The sequence below is a fragment of the Athene noctua genome, chromosome 2 (genome assembly GCF_965140245.1).
Source record: "Athene noctua chromosome 2, bAthNoc1.hap1.1, whole genome shotgun sequence".
NCBI classification, from domain to species: Eukaryota; Metazoa; Chordata; class Aves; order Strigiformes; family Strigidae; genus Athene; species Athene noctua.
Window position 1 is genome coordinate 107,399,188 of NC_134038.1, and position 27,768 is coordinate 107,426,955.

At 36.2% G+C, this 27,768-nt stretch overlaps 1 protein-coding gene across 2 annotated transcripts in view; it reads right to left on the reverse strand.

The window, feature by feature from the left end:
- The window catches only part of MINDY4 (MINDY lysine 48 deubiquitinase 4), an 86,254-nt gene that overhangs the window by 35,772 nt on the left and 22,714 nt on the right, over nucleotides 1-27,768 (reverse strand). The window contains exons 6-13 of one of the 2 annotated variants that reach the window (XM_074899830.1): nucleotides 22,882-22,940; nucleotides 22,422-22,531; nucleotides 21,174-21,290; nucleotides 17,591-17,679; nucleotides 13,442-13,543; nucleotides 12,353-12,416; nucleotides 10,937-11,002; nucleotides 10,608-10,675 (exon numbers count right to left, since the gene is read on the reverse strand). In XM_074899830.1, coding sequence (XP_074755931.1) covers nucleotides 10,608-10,675; nucleotides 10,937-11,002; nucleotides 12,353-12,416; nucleotides 13,442-13,543; nucleotides 17,591-17,679; nucleotides 21,174-21,290; nucleotides 22,422-22,531; nucleotides 22,882-22,940 — 675 coding nt within the window. The remainder of the gene's footprint in view (nucleotides 1-10,607; nucleotides 10,676-10,936; nucleotides 11,003-12,352; nucleotides 12,417-13,441; nucleotides 13,544-17,590; nucleotides 17,680-21,173; nucleotides 21,291-22,421; nucleotides 22,532-22,881; nucleotides 22,941-27,768) is intronic. The other variant, XM_074899831.1, reaches the window with a different exon arrangement.

Here is a 27,768-nt window from a genome sequence, read left to right on the forward strand (position 1 = left end):
AAATTAAATAACTACTACCCTCCCACTTTTCAGATAATAGCTATGTCCCCTCTCAAAATCTGTTTTTTATGCTAGCAGAGATAAAAAATTATGTTCTTCTTTTATCAGACGTATTTTTAATTCCCCTACACTTCTCCCAGTTTTAATAAGTGAACCCAATTTGACATGGTGTTTCAATGAGGACACATCAGTGCCTTGCACAATCTATTAATATTTCTTCACTAAAACAATTTATGTTGATACACCCTAAGAGTAGATCCGGTGCTATTTTATAATGCTGCCTCAAAGTCACTGTGTGCTTCACTACTCTTCTCAACTCCTCATCCTGCCACTTACAACTCATGAACTCCCACAGTACAGCAGTGAGTAGCCTCTGTTTGCATGACCCTGTATTTTCCGCAGTTAAAAGAAATTATTTTATATTACCCTCATCATGAAGCTGAGCCAACTCTTTTTGTACAACTTGATTTAGTCTCTATTGACAGTGTCTTTCAACTTTTGAGTCATCAGTACATTTCATTAGCATACTACTCCCTTCTTCTAACACTACTGTAGGGAATAAAAACTAAGTTTAATCCTAGACTGATCATTGAGGAACTCTATCAGTAACCCTCCCCACACTGATAACTTTTTACTGCATTCCCTGCCATTTTTCATTTATCTCTGTAGTTAGTTACACCCATTTCAGAATTTTGCCTACATTTTTCAGTCTGCTCAGATAAAGGCTAAGTTGCTTGGTCTGCTTTTCTGTATTTCTTAAATGTAAGCATTGTCTGCTATTACACAGTTATATGGTGACCTCTATTGTGAAAAGGTATTAAGCATCACTGTCATTGTATCTCTGATTTTAGATGTTAGCTATTTCAGTATTTGGAGATGAAGAGCATCCACTTCTCCAGATTTACTGCACCAGAGATCCAAGGTTACTGTATGTTTTAATGGGGCAAATGGCATAGTATGGCAAACCATGTAAGCTATTAGGATTAAGTCCATTCATAAAGTCTGACAAAGCAAGAGAGAGTTCAGAAAGTCTTGTGTAAGTTTAGGAATGAGATACAGGCAAAAAGATACCTGGTTTATTTTTTCCTTCATCTTGTGTAGCCATCACTTTTTCAGGTTCAGTTCTATCTCACACAAAATTAATTCAATTACGGATTCCAGTTGTCCATCCTGACTTTGAACTATGTTGTTTTCCTTACTGAAATGTAAGGCAGAATATTAATTTAGATTTGGAGTATTCTTTACATTATTCCTAATATCTGTCACATCCACTCCACACAGAAACTTTACATATTTCCCTGACAATCTTCTTATTGATATGATAAGGAAATTGCTTCTTGTTTAATTTCTGACTCAAGGTCTGGGTCTGACCTCATCTGAATCATATTTCTCACTATTTGTCTGTTTTCCAACACCAAGACTCAGATCACTAGTGCTAGAACTATCTGTTGATGACCACACTCTTTTCATTCCTTTGCACTCTTTATTGAGATCAGAACATTTTCCAGAGAATGAGTTAATAAGCTTTATTCTCTTCAGGCATGTTCCTCAGCTTTATGATTTATCCTGATCCATTCTAGAAGGAACTGGATGTGTTCAGGGAACAATCTGGATTTCTTTTCCCCCTGTTGCCATAAGAAATATTTCTGTTGCATATCCACATCAAATTTGCTATCACCAAATATATAGTGCACTTCTCTGATCTGTGGACCCATGCTGGTGACACACTTCCTGAATTTTCTTAACAGGGAGACAAGAGAAAACAATGTCTTTCTCCATTATTTGTGCTAATCCCAGGGCTTTTTGCTTTAGGCTTTTTTTTTTCATTATTTCCCAATATTTCAGTCCTCTACCTATCAAGACGTCCAACAGAATCAGTGTAACAACCTCTTTGTCTTCTTGATTCTTCCCTTTTTTGATGAGTTTGGTTTAATTTTTCCAGTTTCCTTTACCACTAACCTTTTTTTCCTTGTTCTTCAGTGCAGCAAACTTCTTCAAACCTAATTCAGCTTTTGCTCTTCTTTGCCTTTGTGGTCATGCTTCCACCTGGTTCACATTTCTTACCTAGTAGGCTATAAAGCTTCCTTAGCTTCAGATCTTATATGACAGATGCCTACATATTTGTCTTGTGTCAGACCCTACTCTCTTCTCCTGTATCTGCTCTTCAGAGTCCCATTTTACCATAATCTCTAGCTTTATTCTTTTGTCCCTGTGTCATACATCAATATATGCCACTGCATATTCATTTCTGAAAGAATATAAATTTCATACCTTCAAATCTTGGTCTCACATCCTCCTTCAATTATTGCTAAGGCTGTGTCACTTACTAACCTTGTCTTCTTGTCTTTCTTTGAAGGAAAAACATTAACGTCTTTCAATCAAACTCCCTTTATTGACTCAGCAGCTGAATCTACAATCTATGCTTCATTACAGTTCTACATTTATTAATACATTTATTAATGCAGCAAGCAATTCTTTCACAGTGAACACTCCAGCTAGAATGGCCTATGGCTAATTCATACATCAGAGCCTCAAAGACACGTAAGATCCTGAAGATTATGAATTGCATGCAATCTATCAAGCAGGAGACACAGAAATTCACTTACCCAAACAAACAAGGACTCAATTCTCCCCTATCAAGGACTGGATCCCACACAAACTCTCCTATTTGCTCTCCTCCCACTGTTCTTGGTGAATCTAAACTCATGCTTCCTCCATGTTGTAAAATCACAAATGGGTCTCAGAGAGGTCTGACACTCAAATACAGACTTTTCAGCGAGGTCAAGCTGCTCGTTTTTTAGCACTGTAACGTAATTGACAGCTGTTTCCCCTTAAAAATAGCTGCTTCCCTATCTTTGTCAAACACCAAAAGATAAGCTGTAAAATAAATGATGACATGTATTTATATTACATAACTATAAACACTGAGTGAAAACTGCTCACACATGTAATTTCCCCTTGGTGTTGGTCTTTCAGGTGTTCTCAAGTGTGGGGGGTAACTACTTCTTGTAAAAGTTTTCCCAGAAAACTATCTCATAGAAAATGAGAACTGAGTATGTCCCCTGTGATTGGATCTTTTATGTGAAGTTGTAATTGCTTTTACCATTGGACAAGACAAATGGTCATTTCACAGAAAGCCTTTCTTCACCAGCAAAATAGCATGTGGATTGTAGATGCATTTTAGGGCAACTGTAAATTAGAGATCGTCTCTGAGACAGGAAAAGGTGTCAATTAAGGCAAGTGGATTGAGGGTGGAGGACCCATTGTTCCATCCACAATTCATGCGCCAACAGGCATCACTTTCTTTTTCAATGCCCTACGTGTCTGAAAGAGATTAAAAGTCAAGTAACATGTCAGAATCAGGGTTATTTCACAGTAAATGATAGAGAAAGGATATAGAAAAGGATACAGAAAAAAATGGCTTGATACAGATTACTGCAATGATGATTATCACCTGCTACACATCTCAATGAAAACTTGTATTGTTGAGTAAAGGTCGTCTTCTCAGAGCCTGGTTTTCAATATGTTTTAGTTGCACTAATATTTTATAACTTTAATATGTTTTTTGAGATTATTTAAGATTATGTATCGTAATGAAGTGCATGGTTAATTAAGAGTGTTTACTCTGTCCTTGCAGCTATATGAAATAATCCAGATGAAAATGGACCAGTAAATCATGTCTGAAAGGCAAGTAACATCATGGCTAGAGATGCCAAACCTCAGTAGTCACTTTACAATTTCTTCTCTGATTTGTGGCATCTTGTTCTACCCACAGTAAACAATGTGTTCACATGCTACTAGCACATGCCCAACAAATCATAAATACCTGGAAGTCTTTGATAAATCAAATCCCACAGGTTTCTGCTTCCCATTTGTCACAAGTTCCTCCAGTTCTATGAAAATTCTGTAGAGCAGGAACTGTGTGGCTATGGGCAAACAACTGATCTTGAGGCCACGTAGAGTGTGACCCAAAGTAATTGCATATACAGATGCTCTTACCCTGCAGCAAATCTGAGATAATTTTCTCCTGTGTGAAACAAGGATGAACACATCTGTTTGCCCTATAAGTTACTGCATATATGGTCAGAACTATTGAAGATTAGTAGGTGGCACACTAAGGTGACTCTGGATGTGGCTTTATTCATTCTGATTTTTTGGCAAGGAGAGCTTCTGATCTTTATTACAGCCCATAGGTATTATGAACATATAATGTATATATATAACAGTATGTCTCCCAGTGAAATACTGTCCTATGGATATGAGTAAAGATAGAAGTGTTCGTTGTGGTTTTTTTAAATTGATAAAAATAGTTTGCCAGTGGACCAAAGCAGGGAGATTCTTGAAATATGGCTTGCAACCAGACAAATAATTACAGCAGTAAGACCAAGCTGACAAATGGATGTATTTGAGCATAGTATGGGGCATAATAACAATAACAATGCATAGTTCATCAAACATCCTTGGAGCACTTAGAAGTGAGAATCCTCAGATAAGCAAGTTATTCGTTCAGGAAGGTATACTAGTTCTGTAAGTGCTGAAGCTAGATGTCCTGCATAGTCAGAGAGGGATTGTAACCAGTGGTCCTTTAACCTCTCTAATCACACTTTCATCTGACATGAAGTTCAAACAAGTCAAAACTCTCCCCTATAACATGCCGAGTGCAGCTCATCTTTATTTATTACAGGAAGGATATTTTTTGAGATCGAATGGGTATACTGGATAGCTATTAACATGATTTGATGCTTGGGTGTGTTTATTACAAGGATGGATTAGAATAAAAGAAGAAGGAAATTTAACTTCCCTTGTTCAATAAAATTGTACCACAGGAATGAAGAATAAGTGCTCAAGGGCACAGAACAACATAGTTTTAATCATATGATTCCCCTTAGTAAAAAACTGTTACTTGACAGATTTCAGAGAACTAGATAAATTACTAATAACTAAGGGCAGACTTATTTGGTGTCAGAAGTTCTAGGTTGATAAGGAATCAAAATGTGATTTATTCCAGTTAATAAAAAGACATTGGCTTTTGAAAAAAAAAAAAAACAACAAAAAAAACCAACACCCCAAAACAAGCAAAAACCCCTAAACAACCAAAATCCAAACTCAGAAATGGAAACAGCACAAATAATTTTGAAACAGGGGAGTACCTATTTCTGGAACAGTAAAGACTACAGAAAGATAGTTATTAGACTTGTGGGATCACAATAAGGAAAAAGGTGTTGATGTGTATCTTCCTAGGTTTGTAATTATCCAGCATTAATGTACACAGCCTCCTCTTGACTTGCAAAATCACTCTCCTTTTTTTTTTTTTTCTACAGATAAAGCTATTGTTTTCTTTATTCTCACACAAACACTTCCAAGAAAAAATTGAAAAGATACCCAAATGACCAATGCTGACTGCAGAATTACATTTCCCATCTGCTATCAGTAAGCTATAAAGTATTCCTAAATCGACAAAAGAGACTGCAAAAACTAGCATTTTGATTCTATTGGTCAGCAAACTTGTGAGTAACACCACTCTGTGTTTCAGATGAGGCTCTATTTTCTACAGGTATCTTGAAAACAGCAATACACCATTTTCCAGAAAGGAATTTGACCTAAGGAATTTTCTCATTCAATACATTCTTTCCTATTACAGATTCTAGTAATTATGGTTTTATACAATAGTTGTTGCACTGATTAAGAAAAATATGGCAATGACAACAGTGTGACTGTTTTGTAAGTTGAAATTTAAAGAAAGCTTTTCAATGAATGGGTAAGAATCAGCCACATCCCAACATAGCAATGGTTTTGCATGAGTAAGCACAGTGAGGGAGGCGCCAAGAGTTAGAGGTGATGAGACAGCATCTAGTAGAGAAAGCTTGTGCTGTCATTCCATGTTGTAACTTCAGTAAAACCGTGGGGTTGACTGAAGCTGCCATTATTGTGTCACTGTAAACCACTCCTGAGTATTCATAACTTTGCTACACACAATGTGCTTTTCTCAGTTGCAACGGAGAGGCCCACATGGGGGCTTGCAGCCCACCTTTAAGCTCAGTCTCTCCTGGGTACATGGAAAATATCTCGTAGCTCTTAACAACATGAAGATTTTAGTACACATTTTGCACAATCAAGAAGATTAGTCCCCTGAGGTAGTACAATACGCCCACTATTTTTTAATTCACTGGTTGTTAAAAAAAAAAAAAAAAAGAGTTTACAATTGTTAGTGACTAGCATTCCTTCCTGTACCAGAAGCAACAACACGTTCTCAGCAACTTCCTCAGGAATTCGCACTCCTCTTTGGCCATTTGTTATCAGTTCTACCAGTGATGATCATTAGTGCATGGAGTATGATAAACTCGTTACCAAAATCTACAAAGCAGTGCAAAACCCTGCATTTCCTGGCATGCATTCCCAATAAATAAAAATACTTAAGGTTGTCAGTGATTTAGAACAACTGCTCGATAGACCTAGCTGAAATCTGGAATGTCCATTTACAGGTAAAATCAGTAACAATGTAAAAATTATGGAGCCAGACCAAAAGTCAGCCTATCCCAGCATTCAGTCAGCAGCAGCAGTAGCAAACATCAAGGCAGAACACAAAAATGGGGCACATGGAGATTACACCTACACAGCTGGGTTTAAAGGTACCGAAGCATGTATGTTCCAGTAATTTGACTAAATTTATTTGAACCACTTCATACTTTTGGCTTCCTCATCTCCCAGTACTGAAAGTTACTTATGCTGTGGAAAAAAAGTACTGTGGTTTGTTTTAAAATGGAAGCCTGAGCATTTCCATGACAGCCCCCAAGTTTCTGGACTCGGAAATAATATAATCACTCCTTACTCAACCTTATCATGGATGTCTAAACTTTTATCACATCTGAGTTATTCCTCTTCAGGGCTGAAAAGATTTCATCTGTTCTAACACAGAAGCTAGTCCGCACTAAAGGGAAACTTTGTTTTTGTCTTCCAATGGGTTCTAGCTCTAATGTGTCTTTACTGACCTGGGGAGACAAGACTACATGCAAGATAAAGACATGAGAAGATCGTATATTTATATAAAAACATTACCATGGTTTTATTCTGTTCTCATTTCTTATCACCCTAACTTCCAACACGTTATTCCTTTTTTGTCTGTCATAGAAAACTGAATTAATATTTTCAGATAATTAGATTACTAGTAGTGGTGCCGGAATTTCTCTCCTTTTTTAGAACAGCTTATTTAAAGCCCATCACTAGGTAAGTAGAGTTGAGACTGTTTTTTCATCATGTATAATGCTTTGCATTATTAACACTGAATTTCATCTCCCATTTAATTGACCAGTCACTATAAGACAGAATTCATTTCACCACTTGATGTTTACAGTGTAAAGCCTCTATATGAGTAGGTCACTTAGATTTTCTTTTTATATAGGGGAGATAAGTAAGCATTTCAGGGATGATTTATCTCATTCTAAGATTGACATTCAAAATGAGTCAGATGAATTGAGATTTTTTTCTCTTTTTTGAGCATAAAGGAAGCCTAGATGCAAATATTTCCATAAAAAGTAAATAGAGGTAAGATAGATCACTACCCTCAAAATAGCAAACACCTAGGACACAGAAGTCTTAGCTAGTAGTTCTCCCTCCAGACTCAAAGGAAAAAGACAGGCACTGCCCACGGCAATTGCCCCCACCTTTCTTTACACTTCTTTACCAACGGGATGACTCTCTCTTAGAATCTCTCTTAGAAAAGCTTCTCACTTTTCACAGAGGGAGTTAGGAGAACTGAGACTTCACATAATTTTTAGCAGGCTGAATTTAGATGAGATTACTCCATTGTTGGCACTATGAGATCCTTCTGAACTGCTAGAACTTAGTCATGGATTTAAGAAGTTGCTAAGAGGTTTTGATCATTCAGAACCCACCAACTACTGCAGCTATCATTTCTGAATTATGTGCGTGGTCACAACTGCATGCCATCTTCCATCTGTACAGACATGGGAAGCATCTGCCCAAAGATGTGACTGCTCTGAGGAAGTCTGTAAGCTTTGCGGTTTCATTATCCTGCACCCCTTCTAGACCAGTTTCACATGGGTTGAACTGCACAGGTCTTGGTACAGTGGTACTTATCCTCCAATTAATCAACCTCACCATTTAGTCCATTTTCAGTGCTCTGCTTTTTTTATGGGTAATTAATGTTTCCCTGCCATATAAAATATGTTCTAATATGTTAGTTTATTCTAATTATATCCTGAAGTGAAAGCTTCAGTAAACACTGTAATGATTAATGGAACAGAAAACACTGAGAAGTATATTTTTGATTGAAAGAAACATTTCAATAATAGTCTTCTCTTTGTTTAACCAAACATAAATGTTTTGGTTTGGTTTCATCGAACATAGCCCTGCATCTTATACAATGTTGGTTTTTGATAACCATGGTTCAAGACTACTCCATTGTTAGTTTTCAACTTCCGTACAAGCAGTGCCAATTATTTATAGAAGAGATATTTACCAAGGGACCACAGAGAGTCAGCATTGTGGGCACATGGTGAAGAACTGACACAAACAGAAGCATTTCATCATGATTTAAGAAACTAAAATATGTCAACTTCTGAACTAAAATCTATCTAGCTTTTTCAATAGAAGATGCACACAAAAATCAGGACAATTGAAATTTCTGTGAAATTTTCTCTTTTTTTAAAAAAAACAAAAAACCCAAACCAAACGAAACACTGATTTTGTGTTTAAAAAACTGGGACAAAAAAAAAAATTATCCCAGGGAGATCTATTACTGGATGAAAATTCCATTACCTAAAACAATTCTTATGTGTCTTCAACTATTCATCCTGAACTATGCCAGTTATGTAAATAATTACTTACAATGCTTGCAACACTCACTAAATGGTACATATTTCTTGAAGATATGAGCAATGAGTTATTTGCCTTGATATCTGTAGTAACCTAAGAGAAGTTCTATGACATAGCCATTCAAATCTATTACCAAAAATTACATAAATGAAATTTAGTTTGCACTTCTAAAAAAAATTATGCAAAGGTCTGAAAACACATTCCACTGTATCAAGTGACAGAGAAAAATTCCTGTGTCTTATAAACAAAAGATAGGTACCAATGCAATATATTACACAGTACCGAGCTAGAAGAGTAATGGTACTTTCAAATGAAGTTCTGTGAGAAAGACCTGAATATTCTTCAAGATAGAGCAACATTTTATAAACAATTCTGACACTGTGGATCAGAACTGTAAAAATATTTAGATACCTAAAAATGCAAATAGGGCCCATAGGGAATTTTCAAGTTCACTTTAGACACTTATCTCCCCCAAATACAAACACAGATGATTGATTGGCCTTGTCATAATCCATCTGGTAAGAACTGAGGTGATGGGAAAAAAAAAGGTTCTTGCTTCTATTATTAAAGAATGTTTACCATTTTATAGCAAGTAAAGCAATTCAATCAATAGCAATTAGGAACATTGCTGCTTTTGGTAATCCTATCAAATGCCAAATGTATTGTTACTTGTTCAAATACCTTTACTAATTTGGACCTCTCTGCTGTAACTAGCTTAGAAAAATGAGAATAAATGACATATGCTATAAAATTATTATGTCATTTGAGTTAGAGTGCAAAAGTGAAGTTAAGCCAATGGCCTGTAGTGTAACTGTAAGCCAAAGAAAGGAATAAATGACAACAAAACAAAAAAAATCTGTAAACACTTATAAGAATCTCAGTAGGTGAGCAATTCAATGCATATCACAAATTTGGACTAAGTAGCTATTTATTTTCAAAACAATGCAGAGATGTAAGAAATAAAAGCTTACATAAATCAAGCCTGTGCTGTTTTCAAGTGCAACTGCTTTCTTCAAGTCAGTTGTTGTTGGGAAAGTGAACTGTCAGGGAACAGGTCTTTTCACTTGCAGGTAACTCTGGGAGACTTTTACAAAAGTGGACTTGGACAAAATAAAGAAAGCTTTTACATTCTGACCCACTCTAATATTCACAGAAATACGTTTAATTTGTATAAAAGCACAATTAACTGCAACTGTGCTTGGGCAAGCTTCAATGAGTTTTTAAAAAAGGCTATAATGACTATCCCTTAGTTGGAGCTCAGCATATTTATTACACCAATAAACTGAGACCAGATTTGTCATACCTCACTTATAGCCATCTAAAAATTAGCTGCCTAATCCATTTTATACTAGCCTTTCTTTACCATTATCATTGATGGAGAGACTAGAGCATCACAAGAAAGTTATTCATCCCTACCTAAGACTGATACCTGAAATAAATAACCCTCTAAGTGAGTCCTGCTTTCAACTGTCATGACAGGGAGCATAGGCAACTACCTTAGACATGATGTCTAATGTTTAGATGGAGTAATTATATCAGATAGGTGGACTGATCACTACCACTTTAACAACATATATATATATATATATATGTGTGTGTGTGTTCATACAATTAAAAAAAAGCCAAGATTAGGTAAGTCTGCATAATTTCCCTGTATTTAACAGAGTAAACATCAAGATAGATTAAAAAGGCCAGAGAATTAAGTACATCATGGTTGCTTCCCTACTTTACACAGTTTGGAATTTATGAAGTAGGGATACAAAGACACTCACAGATTGATAGATCTTGATAAGATGACAGACACGGTCAGAAGAATGCACCCACAGGGACCAATTTCAAACTGAAAAAGAAAAGGACTGGTTTTATTTTGTTTGTTGCCTCTGTTTTTTGCCCAATCCTAAAGAAATGCAAATCGAACTGAAAGTGGAAAGAATTGTTCTCATTTATGTCAAAACTGAATTTGTTGCTGTTTGTTAAAATGCAAGACATGTCCACATAGTGTTTGAAACAATGTTCAGAAGACCCCATATGAGATTGATAAACACAGATGGACTGGCAGCTGAACTATAACAGGTTTAGTATCTTCTCTAATACACAGTACCTGGTGAATATTCTGCTGAAGAAATATAATCAGATCTTCGTATCTTGTGGCACTATGCAGTACTAACTAAGAAGAAATGTAAGAAGAAAAAAAAAATCAACAAAACAATAACAACTCATTTTTATAACCTGAAAGCAGAACTAAAGTAGCCAAAACTTTCAGTCCAACTGAAAAGATTTGAACTAAAAAAATGGAATAAAGATCTAATGAAATCTACCTCTTACTGTTGTTACTTGGTGTAATATTGTATCTCAGCACTTTGTAGATTTTGAATTTTTAATACTGCTTCTTCTTGGTTTTAAGTTCATTGAACAGACAGTTTGACTCAGTTTTAAGCATTGTTTATGCAATGAAAAACAATTCCTAGAACAAACATAGGAATACTGCAGCTTTAAAAGACATAGAACGGGCAAGTAGCTCAGGAGTTTGTACCTATGTGGTGAGCCATCCATAGCAGGCATGCATCAGGTCACTTCCTACCACACTCACATGAATACCCCTATTTAACAGGAGAATTCATAGATCCAGACCCTTACTTCAACATACTTTGTCATCTTCAGATTTTGACAGAAATGATGGTCTTGTGGATACTGTGTGAGGAAAGATCAAGCAGTCTGGATTATATTCCTTTCCACCATATTTTCACTGTGGCTATGTCCACAGTACCTTTGATAAGCAGTACTCAGAGGCAGCATAATGGTGTTAACTGCACTCTGAAATAGACACCTACTCAGAATTATGTTAACATATTAATTAAATAATTTATCTTGTCTCTTGGAAGAGCATATTACAGACAAGGTTTCCTGCTGCATTCAAGCTGTTTATACAGGTTTTCACTTCTAGCTGTTCCAAAACTGTCTGCTTCTGAAAACTTGTTGACACATCCATTCCTCCATGTAGGAGGCCAGTAATATTTCTTTAAACCACTAAAGCCTGGCTTATGGCATCACTGTTAGCAAAGCCATTTGAGAGCTTCAGATGGAAATAAAGGCATAACTGGAAAGTATTTTCCCATTTAGAGCTTCTGAAGAGGAAAAAAAAAAAAAAAAAGGCAAAGAATTCTACGTAAGACAAGAAGAAAATACTGCCTTTTGATGCTCACGGTCAACTTGAAAGGATCCACATTCACTTTTACTGTGTATCAATAAAAATAGGCAGTTTATAAGCTTGAAAGGTAGATGGAACAAAAAGGACATCAGCGAGCCCAATTGCCTAGAGATACTGGGATGACTCAGAGCCAGGCAGACAAACTACAGGACTTTGTTACTTCCTATTGGCTTTTGGATCCAACTAATGTGACATAAAAGATTTTTAAACACTAAGAGAGCAATGGAAATCACATTCACTGTGCTAAAATAAGAAAATCTAGAAAGAGGATATATGGAGAACGTTACTGTGAGATACACAGAGCCTTACAGTTTCTAAGATTCCATCTGCCTTGTATTTTCCTATGGGAGTGAACTGCTGTCTTCCTGATGGCCTGAAGAGGATATAGAGACAAAACCAAAGCTCATGTTAAAAGGAACAAAATGACATTAAAGTGAAATCAGCATGTTATATGAACTGAATAATGATTTTGTATTATTATTTTTAACTTTTTTTAAAAATACCTCTTGCATAATAAGTTCATACTACATATTAAACAAAATTTTATCAGTGAAGCAATATGCTTTAGCTGGGCTGTGCTCTCATAGTCCATTTAATATGAATTACAAGTTTGTCTTAGTTTGTCTTACTTGTCAAACTTACATTAGTTTGTCTATACAGAAGGAGGATAAATATAGGTTTAAGATGTTAATGACAGTTTTTATTGGAAAATAATATTAGAGCAATGACATTAAAGCAAGCAGAAGAACATATGTACAATATCATCACAGAGGAAGCATTTTCTAGATGTAAAATATGCAAAATATCACTTGAAATGTCTTTGAATTTGCTGCTTCTATTTCAGGTTTGAAGAAGGACTTCTGTGCCCAAAAGCTTCTCTGTTATTTTTCAGCTATCTCAGTTGATCTAATAAAAGAAATGACCTCTTCTCACAAAGCCTGGTTTACTTAAAAATATCATGTAGAATCCAGTACAGCCAAAGCTAGCGATCTAAGAGTTATATGTTTTGTGTACAAAGAAGCCTAATTGGTGCATAAACTAACTAACTAGTAGGCAGCTACAGCAGAAGGAAATTAATCCCAGCCATAATAGAATATCCTGCAATATGAAATTGTCAGAGTAAAATGCTGCATCTGGAAAAATAATGCTTGGTAAAGATTTTGGAGGAATCCTAACCTCAATGAAATCCACAGGATATTTCACAGCAATTTTAAAGAATTTGACTCTACTGTCGCAGCTAGTGGGAGAGCAGAAATTACATTTTGCATTTCTCCCCAAGCCATTTTTAGACTGCACAAATACATCTTACAAAACTTTCATTTTGCAAACTATGTACATAAGTAACAGACACAAGTATACCAGCATTGTACAATAACTGAAACTGCTTCTCCTACTTACAGTGCCACAATTGCTTTTTCATTGCCCCCTGCACGCCACAATATGCCTGCAATAGCCATGGTGAGGCATTCGGTCCTGTGAACTTCTGAAGGCTGAAGGCAACTGAAGTCCATGATATGCAAGAAACAGAGAAGTATCAAAATGTGTATTAGGATGGTTACACATCAGAGGGCAAACTGCTCCAATTACAGTTCAGCACCTAAAGAGCTCTAAAGATGGAGATACAGCTGAAGTCGCTGCTGCAATATGGGCTTTCTGGAACAATTCTTTGAGGTCAGCCACCTTATATCTCATTTTCGGCATTTACGAAGATACCTTGCATCTTACTGAAGATAATAAGATCCAGTGAATAGAGTTGTATTTGGAACAACTTCCTCTTTAGACTGCTAGTAAAACAAACTGGGCACAGTGGGTAGGTCTCTTCTGAAGTCAGAAGCAAACCAGAAATTTGAGGGAAGTTAATTCACCTAAGTCTTAACAGCAGTGTGCTGCATTTGGGGGATCTGGATGTGCTTATGTTGCTCATAATGATGGTTAGTCTGCTGTCATGGGTACTTAAGTTAAGCAATTGTAAGTCTCGTAGCCTATGTCTATAAGTTTTATGACAATAGCCTTGTAATACAAGTGAATCTAAGAGATGAAATGCACAATCTCTACTTCTAGGAGATTAATAGTAAAGATAGTGTCTGATTTATAAAGAACGACTAAAAACTATTACTACCAAGAATTAAAATGAAAAAATTACAATTATTAAAATTGAGAGAAGACTAAATAAGATATGATCAGCAACTGGAACTGGTTATACACAGATCTATAATAACACCCTGAAAACTAATCATCTAAAAAAAATAGTGCATGCTCTTTCAGAATACATATTTATAATTGGTTGGACAAAAAAACAGGTAAATGTACTTTAGGGAACAATACTGTATTAGCAAATAATAGACATGAGAAGCTAATTCATCTTTAAATCTGTAATAAAATTGTTTTAATATTCTGTAACAGGATTGGTTTACATATTAAATATGAATTTTAGTTTATGAAGGCCTTCACAAATTCTTTCCTATGTTTTTATTTCTTAAGTCTTGTCAATAGATCTACACCATAATGTTCTTACGTACTACTAAACTTTAAATAAAGTACCATCTGCAATAAACACTACATTTGCATTTTTATAATAAAAAGGTATGCTCCCAAAGTGGTGACCTAAAACATTACAGTAACTGACACAGCATTGGTATGTGCAGCCCCACTGTTTCTGAAATATTTTCACTTAGATGCCTGGCTTGGAATTTACACAGTGATGTACAGAACTACGGAATATTTACCGCAGTCTATTGAACCCAAATATCACAGAACTGGAATTTTCTCCAGTGCCTTCAAGAATGGCAGTCTTTGAAATTCAGATATTATCAGTCTTAAGATTGTTACCAGCATGGGAGATGATGTCAAACCTGTTCCCAGCATTTGAGTAAAAGATCTAATAATTCAAAAGACTAAACAAGAAACACCAAACATCAAAAAATTAAACAAACTTTCAAGTTCAATGTCTGCCTTCAATGTAATGTTCATTTAGAGAATGTTTCCCTCTCTGAGGGATGTAAGATATGGGAAATAATTTGTGAGAGTTTTCAAGTAAATAAAATATAATCACAACTTCCTCTTTTCTCTGCCTGTGTTCTAATACAGACATTCAGAAATTTATGGGAAGCTTAGCAACTAATTTATGTGTCTGAGACAGGTAGCACAGTAAGGAGACGAAATTATTTCTTGAACGTTGAAAAAGCCTCAAGTCAAACACTTACTGTGAAGTGGAGAATGATTTGAAAATTCAGGTTAGAATTAGAAAGAAATATTAATCTTCTTATTTCAAGCTCTGAGACTCCCCTTTCTTTCTGCCTAAGAGTTTCTGCCCATGGCAAACACATCATAAGAAAAATATGTTTATCTCATGAATAAAGGAGTCCATCTTGCTATTCATTTTTCAGAGCCTGAAGGCTTTTAGCATTTCTGTGCATAAAGACAAAGAGCTCACCTGCTAACCTGAAATTCCTTGGAGACTTTCTGCATACTTCAGCAGCGTTTTTCATATACAAAATATGAAAACCCAAAATCTTTTAAAACCATGTAGATAATAGGAGGGGAAAAATAGGAGAGGCAAATATTGCCAAGTAAACAGGATAAGTTGTAGCTGGCATGAGTTGGGACACTTATAGTTTAAACAACCTGGCCTCAATCCACTTATTTTGGTGCCACATAATTTTATGATACTTATGATCACTGAACCGTGTTGAAAGAGGAAAAGGTTAACATCTCTATTTTTACTACAGATGACCTGAAACTCAAAGGGACCAAGGAGCAGATGATCAGAGGATGTCCCCCAAGATGAAAGAAATTATTAGTTTTCACAACCAGAAATAATTCTTCAGTGAATTCTGTAGATTCCTGGTCATAAAATCTAAATATATACTGATTTTCTTTCTCAATTTTTTTCTTTTATGTGGACAAGTGCCTTATTCTACCTTGAAAAGACTGCTTTTATTATAATCTGAATTAGTTTTGCTAGCTAATTTCTGCACCTTTAAAAGGTGAGCTCTGAACATTAGGCTCTTGATATTAATTACGGACAGAGGTGAAGTAACGAAAGAACTGAACGGACAAAGAAAAAAATTAAACTGCATAACATTGTAGAATTAACATTACACTGTGCACGTGTATCATACCACTGACCCTACAACTTTATCTCTCCATGCTTATTGCCTTTAAGCAACTTCAAGGAACAGGCGATTTTCAAGTGATGAATTCATAGCATCTTGTTTATTTGGCCCTTGTCTTGGGGTCTGCAAGCAATCAGTGCCAATAATAACTAGCAACGGCAATAGTAGTAATAAAGGTAAAACTTTCAGTATTGTATTTGGACTCGTAAGTCTGGTTTTCAACATTTCTTATGGATTACTAGGTGTCTTGTATCAGGACTGCCTACCCACTAGTACTTCTGGACCTGGGCACCTGTGTGAATGCCCTAGGACCTGGCAATCCTTTGATTAACTGTCACTTCCCATTCTGGGTGCTGAAGACAAGTAATGATGTTCTACAGGTGCCTGGTTTTTTTCATTATTGATGAAAGCAGCCCAAACAATGAATTTACATTAAGTGCCAGTCAGACAAAACTAATGAAAATCAGGACAGACCCAGTCACTTTCCTAACTAGTTCCAAGCAGAAAAGTGTATATTTAAGGCCAAATTTTTATACATGAGAAACTTTTTTACATCGTAAGGTAATGAAGTTCAAGAAAAAAACTCAGCATAAAAGCTTTTCTTCTGACTAAATTGGGGTCAATGTATCACCCACACATATCACATGGTGGTGGTAGTATAAACTAATAAAATACAGCTGTCCCTATTCAACAAACTGTACCTATAAAGCACAGGAAAGCTTTGTGAAATTTTTCTTTTGTAATAGACTTAATTTCTTATTGAAAGCAAAAGACAAATACAAGAAGTCTGGTAATGAATTGATTTTTTTAGACATTATTTTCCATCATTTCATTGATTAAGCTCTGTTCCTTTAGCAAAGTGACAAGTACGTTCATATTATAGCAGTCAAAAAAATTTTCCTTGACACTAGCAATACTTAACAATATTCCTTTAAAGTAAGTAGAAAACACAAACACAGAATTTAAATTCAAATTCTAATAAGGAGTTTAGCTGTGAAAGATCAAACATAGTAGCAATAAAAAAAAAAAAAATATAGCTCTAACTTCAATTTTTCACCCTCCCTGAGTTTCTTAGTGACAAAACCTGCATGAATTACATGGTCTTTCAAACTCTGATTACATTTTCTTTGAAATCATATCTCCACAGGATCTCAAGGTTAAATAATTTTCATTGGCCTTAATTCAAGCTGTTGGCTTATTTTAGAGGTGCTTGGATTAATCACAAGCAAGTAATTATACAAAGAGAACAGCAACCTCTAAATTCCTACAGTTGAAAAAGAAGTAAATACAAGTAAATCATATGCTCCTTTCTTTCTCTCTCAGACGCAAAGAGAAGTTCAATAAGTTCAAAAGGCTACTGAGTGGCTGCAGCAGAAAAAAACATTTTTTACTTCTGTGTGGAAAATATTTCTGTTGTCAATTCCTGACTTACCGAGTGTCTTTATTCCTGTTACTGTCTGCAAAGATAAGCTGTTGTAGGACACAAGCTTGAACTGCAGCCAGTACTCCACACGGACCACCCTGAGGGAAGTAATGGGACACTCCATGAGCAAAACAATTTGCACTGTTCGATACTGGTGAAAACTTTTGCAAGCTACATGCTTCCACTCAGGCTTAAGCCATTCTTTCATCTCTCTCCTTCGATCCATGACTTTGTAGTGCTCTCTGTTGCTTTATTTTTTTTTGCAAGCCAATAAAAATCAGTGTTACTAATTGGTATTGTGTTTCCCACCTATTCTTCCTGAAAATGTCTAGACATCTATAACATCAAAGGAAACTTTTTAAAAAATCTGTTCTGTGAATATGCAAACAAATGAAAGATCACCCGATCCCCACTGAGACACAGCCTACTTAACTCCCAGAGAGAAATAAAATCTGACTGTTTTCCAAAGGCTCCTCTGAGCACTATGCCTCCACTCAAGTTCCCACTTACATCACTAAACAAAGATTTCAGTTTTATGTATAGTGCTCTGCACCAGGCAGCTATCTCACTGGGGAAGAGAAAGAAAACGAAGGAAGTTTGAACCTTTCAATCGATTAATATTGGGAAAAAATCACAATACCAACAAATATTAACTTTAAACTTTATGGAAAACAAATTTATAGATGTTCTGAAAGACTGTGGGATGGAGTAGCAATGCATTTCCTTCTCCTTGCTTGTTCCCTGCCATCTAGGCCACCTGACCCCACAGCATGAGCAAGACCTGTTCCTATGGATTAACTATATGGCAGAGACAGCTGCACAAGTTGTCCTAAGAAGCAAATGGTATGCCCTTTTCTTTTCTAGAAAACTTGATCCACCATAACTCTCCTTCCCTTGTCACTCAATTCTCTCCCAGGTGCCTTGCATTGTATTATTTCCTCAAGTAGTTTGCTGAGGAGATAGGGAAAAGTCATAATTTCTCTGGAACATCTATGCATAAATGGAGCAGGTTATGCAGGACACAAGACTAACATTACAGATACCACAATACCACATAGCACATTGGTAGTACTGGGAATTACTGCAACTTAACAGAAGATTCAGCATATTAAATCCCATAGATGCTGGCCCATGTGTCTGTGAGCACATGCTGCCATTCTCAGAAATGAGTTCATTCTTTACATAAGGAAGTCCATTACTTTAACAGAGGTATTCCCTAAGCCAACATCCCATAGAGGCCAATGTATCAGTGCTAGCTTTGTGTACCCAGGTAAAGTAAGAAAAACAATTAAGGTAAGAAAGTATGGACCATCCAGTAGGTTTTCTGGAGAGTCTCTGTTCTGATTTTAACCCATGCCAAAATCTATGCTGTTGTTACTCTTGAGATTAACTCAGGATCACATTGCTCATATGCTATAGTTGCACCCCCAATTTGCTCTATAGATCATGATCAGGCTACGATGAATCAGTTTAGGATCTGTCAAACTCCCCTCAAAACCCTGGAGGAGAATGAAAAGTGCAGCCAGCGCTGCTATTTTCAAATAGCAATGTGACTGAAGTGATCAGTTTATTTCTCAGTTTGTCCTAAGTACAGCATCAAGCCTAAGAGAACAGGACCTGCAGGTACATGCAATATGCATAGTATGCAACCTAGAAAATAAAGGTCCTGTAATCAGAAAATAGCTTAGATACCGATACCTTCTATTTTCTCATTTATATTACACACACACTACCTCTCTATAATTACTTACATAATAATGAGTGAAATGTCTAAAATGTATTAAGGAAAAAAGCAAGGATTATTTCAATCCACCAGGGAAAGCCTCCCAGTCAAAAAAAAAAAATTGTAGGAACCATTCTAAATATCTACTTATAGCACCACAGAAACTTAAGATAGGAAAGAATCAAACATTTGTTCAGCTGAAAAGAATTTTGGAAGTGAGGACAAATATATTAACTATCTGAAATAAACACATCTAAGCAAAACCGTCTGGTTTACCATTCCTGTTGTGGAATTTAGAATTTACGGCAGGGAATTTAATGGCCAGTAAGTCACTGGAAGTGATGAGACACCCTTCCTCTAGTAGCAGGGTCTGGAAACACCAAAGTAACATTTACTGTGGACCAGTGAACTTTACTGCCATGGTTCCTTTTGGAGTTTAAATGAACGTTTAATATCCTTTTTCCACTAGATTTTATTTAAACATAAGCAGCTTTCTTCTGAGACCATCAGCCTAATGAAATATTTAACTAGACAAGGTAAGTTAATTAAACATCTTAATGACATTTTTATTAGCCATTGTCCTTGCCCCAAAACCTCTCTCCCTCTAATTTCTGTATAGTAAATAATGGTCTACTTCTCTCAGGCCACATAAAGATTTTCTGCATCAGCACAGAAGCTTGATGAGTGTTTTGTAAAGAGGAGTCTACTCCTTTCCAAGTCTCTGCTGAAGTTCTCAGATCCTTGCTCTTACAAGAAGAGACCTGGTGCATGGATATCCCAGAAGCATATGTACAGAGTCACAGGGCAGAGACCAAGGCATTAAGCTGCAGCTGAGGAGGATGCGTTTTTATTATGGATCTGCTCGATTTTGGAGGCAGCTACATATTACATGCAAATCTTGTGCCCTGAGTGTGGTCCCCAGTTTGAGTCTACACATCAGCCAGCTGAGAATCCAGGCTGAACAACTGCATCCAGCGTACCAAGCAGAAGGACAGTCTGAAGAACTGCAGTCTATCTGCATGAGACAAGTGCCCAGGCAAGGCTGACAAGATAGACACCAGATGAGCAAGTCTCCCTACGAATGCCCTAGACCAGAGAGGACTTTGTTAGCACCAAAAATTTCTGTGGATTGGGTACAAGCTTTTCAGGCTGACCTTAGTCATGGCATGGTACTTTAACCAGCTCTGGTCACCACAGGGACATGCTGGGGATTTTAGAGTGGGCCACTTGGTAGAAGATACCTAGGCATTGATGAAAAACTTGGTTTAGGGAGGAGCTGGCATCTTGTGGCTGCAGTCCAGAATTACAGAAACGTGACTGCAAAGGAGGTGGTCCCACCACCAGTCCAGTGCCCCAGTCCCAGGGACACTGCAAGGGCATTTTTTTCCTTTTACTTTAGGAATGAGCCTCATCATGTGACCCTTATATCTTTACGATGCAAAAATCTTCTGATTTCTCAGGCACAGCACGCAATTCTTCCTATGTCCCCCCATTCTGAAACTGATCAAGCTCCATCTTAAACTTGTTAACCACTACCCTTATATATCCCGTTTCTCTTAAACTCCACCCTTGATTTCTGCCCTTTTATTCTTTTATCACCACTAGCTTTCAGCTGAAGAAGCTTGTCTTCCTCCCTACAAATAACTCCTCATCACACACACACACACTTTCTGTAACTACTTTAAGTTTCCCTCAGAAATATTCCATCCATCTCAAGTCTCTGAACAAGACTTGACAAGGTGACATCATCCAGTGGTAACAAGAGAAGTTAAAGAAAGACAAGAGTCTTTTTTTTATTGCTGAAACACACAGCCTTTGTAAACTCAGTGTAAAAAGCAAAGATCACTTTAAGAAAGTAATTTACAGTACCTTTTTTTGCACAATGCCGTATTTTAACTGTGGTATGTTATTAAATGTGAAACTCTGTATTTTCCATTCTTCACTGAAGCAACAAAGACTAGAGCCAAACAAAAGATTTTTTAATTCCTATAAAAAAAAGAAAGAAAAAAGTTCTCATTTTAAAAACAAATCCAAAACACAAGTACATTTACTTGCAGTAATTTCTAGAAAAGAAAGGAGGAGTGTGGAAGGGGAATGACTAACTTACTATAAATGCTCTTTTCTGTTTTACACATACTGTAAATAGCAACACTCAAATGAAAAGGAGCAATTTTTTCCTTTTCCTGCAATATTCCTTCAACTCATAATGCTGTGTGACGCTCAGCATAGGAAACTCTTTATACAGTTTGTCTGGGGCACAGTTTCCCAGGAAAGCATTACAGAATATTGCCTTAAATTGAACAGTTAGAAGATCAACATCTACTGATGGTTACATTAGGGAAAAAAGGACCCTGCTTGACACAGCATGGAGAAACCTGTTTTTTCAGCCTGGTTTGCCTGTCAAAGTTGGTGGTATGAGATAAATGTTACTCCAATGTCTGACTGTTGTATGTTGGACAGTATATCAGCATATGCCAAATTCAGACCTTGGCCCTGAACAACTGCAGACTACTATAATTCAGGAATAGCTAAAGTGAAGAAATTGCATTCATGCTAAAGAAAAGCTGAGTAAATAAGAACAGACTGCTCAGTGTTTGTATAGTTACTCAGACCTCTTTGATCTAGAAATAAAATTGAAAGACACCATTATCTTTTCTCTGTTTTTTTTTCCCTCTGAATGGGAAAGAAAATATTAAAAGTATTTAACAGTTCCATCTGCTCAAATAAGGAAGATAAGCAACAGAGAAACAGTGATATGAGAATAATAAACCTATCTTAAACCACTGTCAATTTAAAGGATTGAACAATAAGCACATGAGTCAATGACTATAATCATTAAAATATTACAAGCTTCGTTAATTAAAGCTATTATCTGTGCTTCAAGTGGGCTGATGCATTCTAACACATTCTCCTGGTATCCTTCTGAATTTTGGACAGGCATCCCTACATTACATTTTCACCTGAATACCAAATAAGGAAAATACTCAGGAATTAATACAGCACATGTTCAATCACACACAAACATGCAACACAGAGCAATCCATTGCAGTTTTGGCTAACTTGACTGAGGTAACATTCTCACACATATATTTTATTAAACATCATAGTTAGTCTTACTTTCGCAAGAGAAATATCAATTGCCTTTGATACGACTTGAAGCATGTACAGTGTTGCAAGATCCACATTCTTACTAACTTCACCAGTTGTTTCTTCATCCTCAACATCAACTGAAAGAAAAGAAAAAATCGTATCATATGTTGGCTGAAAAAAGTTGCTTCCTCCAGCAGGCTCAATGCCAGGGAGTGATCATTATAGCAATCGAGACTTCCTTGTCATCCATCTTTATAAAAAGGAAAATACAGCTTTAGCCAGAAAGGACAGATAAAAAATACATGAGCCAGTGGTTTTTTTGGTTAATTCTTAATTACTTCTTTACACAGTCTCACCCAAGAAGTTAATAGCAAATGCAGTTACTCTGAATCAACTAAGAGTTACAAAAGAAGCAACTCATGTGTATTTGGTTACAGCTGCTCTGAAGAATATGGCATAAGTCAAACTGAAGGTTGACATAACTTACCTAATTCTAGGACATCTTTCATCTGGTCTTCTTTATAACAAGTGGATGTTGGAGACTTCCTACATTAAAATTAATGAAAAAATGAATGACCAAATGTTCACTTTTAATGAGAAAAGTTGTTTAAATAAACAAGAAGAAATATGGAGTGTGCCCACACAAAGATATAAAATTTTTCTGTGCATGTATATATATGTATGTATATGTATGTGTATATATGTATATATACGTACACACACACGCGGGTGTGGAGAGACATAATAAAAGGTGCAGATAGATAAAAGAACATATTCAGTGGCTTTCACCTTTAGCTTTTAAAAGGTTCTATACAAAGGAGACCCGCCTCACTAACATTTTTGTATAAAGAAATAAATGGTGTTAGAGCAAAAACATTTTCAGTGGAAGAAAGCTAAGGTTCAGGAGTTCATGAGGAAAAGTAGCCAGTACAGAGCATTACACTTGCAATTGATTCAAGATTTCAGTTCTGCTTCAACATCAGTTTCATTTCATTTGTGTGGTTTCAGTTTACGTCAGGTCCTGCAAGCTCATATACAGGGGCAGACTTTATACTGCCCTGAACTTCAGGTGAGGATATTCATGTATATGTGACTGTCTCTGAGTACAAAGCATGAGGACAGAAAAGAAAATGTACATTCCTGATGGGGATCAGGATGAGATTCAAGTGAGTCATTAAACTACTTGAAATATGCAAATAATATAAGTGGAAATAGGTGTTAAAACTGTCTTCCTTTACCAGGGTAATTTTTTAATCCACTAATAGGGAGCAGTTGTTCAACTGCCCTTGTGATTTAACTGTTTATTACATAAACAACAGGTTAAAGATTCATATAAACAACTACTAAAAGGACTAAGTATTTATATTTGGTTGTGAAGTCAGAACTTAAAAATAGAATGTTAGATTTTCAGAGATGAGATGGAATTAGTCTTCCTGTTGAATTTGTACCAAAATGAATTCAGAAGGAAAAGTTTCAAATAACTACTGTAAAAAGATTTTTCTTTTTTTTTTCAATATTGCATCATTGGCCTTTGCTTTGGAAAAAAGGTATTGCACTGCAGTCCTTTCAAAAATAATATGGAATAATTTGCTCAGAAACATTGTATGCATGGTATTATTATAGCAACAACTGCTGTCATATCAAATACTTTCCATTAACTTAATTTCCTTTTTCACTGTGTGAAAGATGAATAAAAACAGAACAGACATATCACACTCAGGACTTTCTCAGTTTAAAAGCATTTTGGCACCTTTCTCACTGATAATCTTCAACACTGTAAGAAAAGAAACATTTCTCTTTTTCTCTATAAACAAGTTAAAGGATTTATACAATGAAATGCAGATGGCCATAATTCTGAAAAGACAGAATGGCAAAGAATCGCCCATGTTACTAGGGATTTGAGGGAAAAAGGAATAGGATGCCCAGCAGGCCAACATAAACAAGAGTATTGAGAGCAAATTTTACTGAGCTCTCATCTAACAGTACTTTTAATGTGATACAGAGTTTAATATAGTTGACTGTGCTAAATTTTAAATTGCAATTAGATCTCCCCTTGCTTTTTGCCAATGAATTTCAGCTAAGATTTCCTTCTGCTAGCTACTTGCTAGTATTTTTCATCTCTCCTAGTGAGGGAAAGAGTCTCAATGACACTAAATTTGCCAATAAAATGTTTTTCAGACAAATACTCATGTCACTTAACTGCACTTAGACATAACCACAGTCCACATTTTTATTTTGTCTGAGATAGCACACTATTGTCTCTTGTTTCCTAGAGCATAATGTATCTCTTCCTAGGTAAACCTAGTTTTGCAAAACCAGAGCTCTTTACACTTAAGAATGCAGCATTACAGGTTACAGCATCCTATCCATCCTCAGTTGCTGCTTCAGAAGAGCTTGGGTCTCCTATAGGTACTGTATCATATCTCCTGGTTTCATTAGGTATCTTGGATACCTTAGAGTCTCACATAGCACTATATGCCTTTGTTTAGGCATGCAGATCACTCCCTGCATCAAATTAGCACCCTTCTTTCATTATTGTTCCAAACACTTCTCCTTGGTAGTGTTTGATCTGAAAAGATCTATAAATAAAAATAAAGTCAACTATCATACAATTCATGTATAGCTCACCTGGCACCAGTTTTTGTAACTTTATTGCTTTCTGTAAAGTCTATAAGATCTTGGTTCTATACTCATTCCAGGAAGAACCAAGCCCAGGATGCAAAGTGCTTTGAATTCTCAAGGCACAAGGAAATTCCCATCAAGCTGAGGAAAGTGCTAATATCAAAGATTGATGTAGGGTGTTTTCTGGTTAAGTGGGGTATTTTTGCAGGTGTAGGTTCCATCCTTAAGGGGAACTTGTGTTTCTCAAAACATTAGCAGGACATTTATTGCAATTTCCATTTCAGCAGATGGTTACCGTTCCAGGAAAATTTATTGTACAAGTAAAACCATACAGTTAGAATACTAAGGAAGGGGGAAGTCATCTGTCATGGCAGAAAAATGGGACAGGAAGAAAACACGTTTCATTATAAACATACTATACAGTACTTTCTCTAAATATTTGAACATTCCTGTCTGATCTTCATGCATTGCAGAAATCTGAATTTACAGAGAATAGCTGAACTCGCAGAGAAGGCACTTCTAGGCACAATAATGTATGTACATTCCCCTATTTCCTATTTACACTACCATATACAAGAGGTCAGACAAAGGGGCTTAAAAAATAAACACTGATCATCAGTGGCTTTAAAATGACTGTGTTGGGAAAACTTATTTTCACTGCCTGTTTACAACAGCTTTTCTACTGGACATATATCTTTTCTGCATAACAATTTAATGTCAGAACGATGCCTAGAAGTCGCAATTCAATCCTCTGGCCTTGTGCTGTTATGCCACATACAGACATCCATGTCATTCTTGTTACAGTAAGATCTGGAGAGCAGATAAGAAAAAAACTGAACTGTTACTATTTGCAAAAGGGTAAATAAGGCCATTATATGCAATACACTTGCCACTGCTTTGGGGCAAAGTTATAAAACCAGAATTATTAAAAGCAATTGTAAAGATGCAAAGGAAATTATCATAATCAGTATGAGGCAGTACATTTCTGTGGAAAAAAGACCTTGTTGAGAAGATTTAACACAAATTCTGATATGCTTGCATATGCATAATATGCTCACAGAGGTGACAGAGCTCATGCACTTAATTTCTCCAAAATTCCTTTCTAAGTTAAGACCTGCATCTGATTTCATTGGCACACTAACAGTATGAAAAATTAATTCATGAACAGACAGCTCGTTGACAGATGTAAATGAAAAGAAGTGAATGAAAAACTTGGCATTGAAAGAATAATTTCTAATAAGCTCACATGAGGCATGAATCTGTGTTTGTCCTGCTGAATTTTATTATCTGTAGTGACAATTCAGAAGAAAATTACATCTTTGCTGAGAAGGTTTGCATATGAAAAAAAATACAATGATGATCATGGGTTGAGCTACAATATGGTTTGAACTGCATGTTGAGTTGGGCTCAACAGAATGAACAGAATGCTTTCTCATAGGCAATGAATGAATATGAATGGTAACCAGACTTAGTATAATAAAAGTGTAGCTCCTTTATTCATACTGTACTCTATCAATGATTTTTTGGTGCCATGCCCCCACACTGGAATTTTCAAGGAGCAGAGTACCACTCATGGGAACTGATCATTACATTCAGCAACTCAAAACAGTTACCAGCAAAATAAACAGTATAAAAAGTATCAGTAAAATAAAACAGGGAGCTAAAATTCCATTAAACACGCTTACAGGACACCAGCTAAGAGACACTATATAAAGCATTGAGAAAGGTTCCCAGGCTTCAACACTCAATCAGTTTACATCCGTGGAGGTGAATACAACCCTCCTTTCTGTTTGTCATAAGGAAGTACCCACTCTGTCTGGTTTTGGCTCTCAATTTTCAGGCCATTTATTTTAAGGTTGTGGAATTTTCGTGGCCTTACATTTCCTGTCAGAAACCTCAGATTTTTAACAGATCAAATCACTGTAACCTGACAGATTTTAGCAAAATAGATTACCTTCCTGAAAGCTAATATCAAGTGTTAAATTGGAAGAAGACAAAAGCTTGCAATGAGAAGTGGGGTAGTTCTCTTATCTCATTTTATTATTAAAAAAGGTGAATACAGGTAACAGCCTTTTGGTCAGCACACATACTGCAGAGAGAGATTTCACCTCCTGGTAAAGTAATCTGAGGGAGAGTGACAGGGAAGGGCAAAAATTCCTTGTGCTACCTGCAAACAACTGATTGTTTTTAAGGAGCAGGTAATTTCTTATACTGCTTCCTACTGTGCTCCCCCCAGTGCTTGTATGTAGATACAGTGGAAGGAAATGGTATGAAGCTGTACTAGTGAAACAGGTTGTATACTGCCTGTTCTTGCTTTACATTTGAGAAGATCTAAATTCCCTCTATGTTTACATGAACAAGGCAAATTCTCAATTGAGTGAATGCATTTTAGGCAATGGGCTGGACCTTTCCAGTTTTATATCCTTTCCAAAAATAAAGAAATTATATGAAAACCATTTGTCATTTCCAGTAATTGCAAAGTACTTCTTCCTATGGAGTGCTGGAAAAATACTAAAAGGGCAAATGGCAGCACACACAGATGTTATGTTGAAGGCTCTGATGCCATAAATCCATTGGCAGAAGGCAGAAGTCACAATAGTTTATTGCTTTTATTTTAGGTTCTTTTTTCCGGTTAAAGCATTATGTTATAAAAAAAGGTGTTATGCAACTCCAGACACTTGAAGATTTTCACTACTGAGTGATTTGGCAACCACAATCTCTCTCCCTTCTTGTATATGGTCTAGTTAAATCC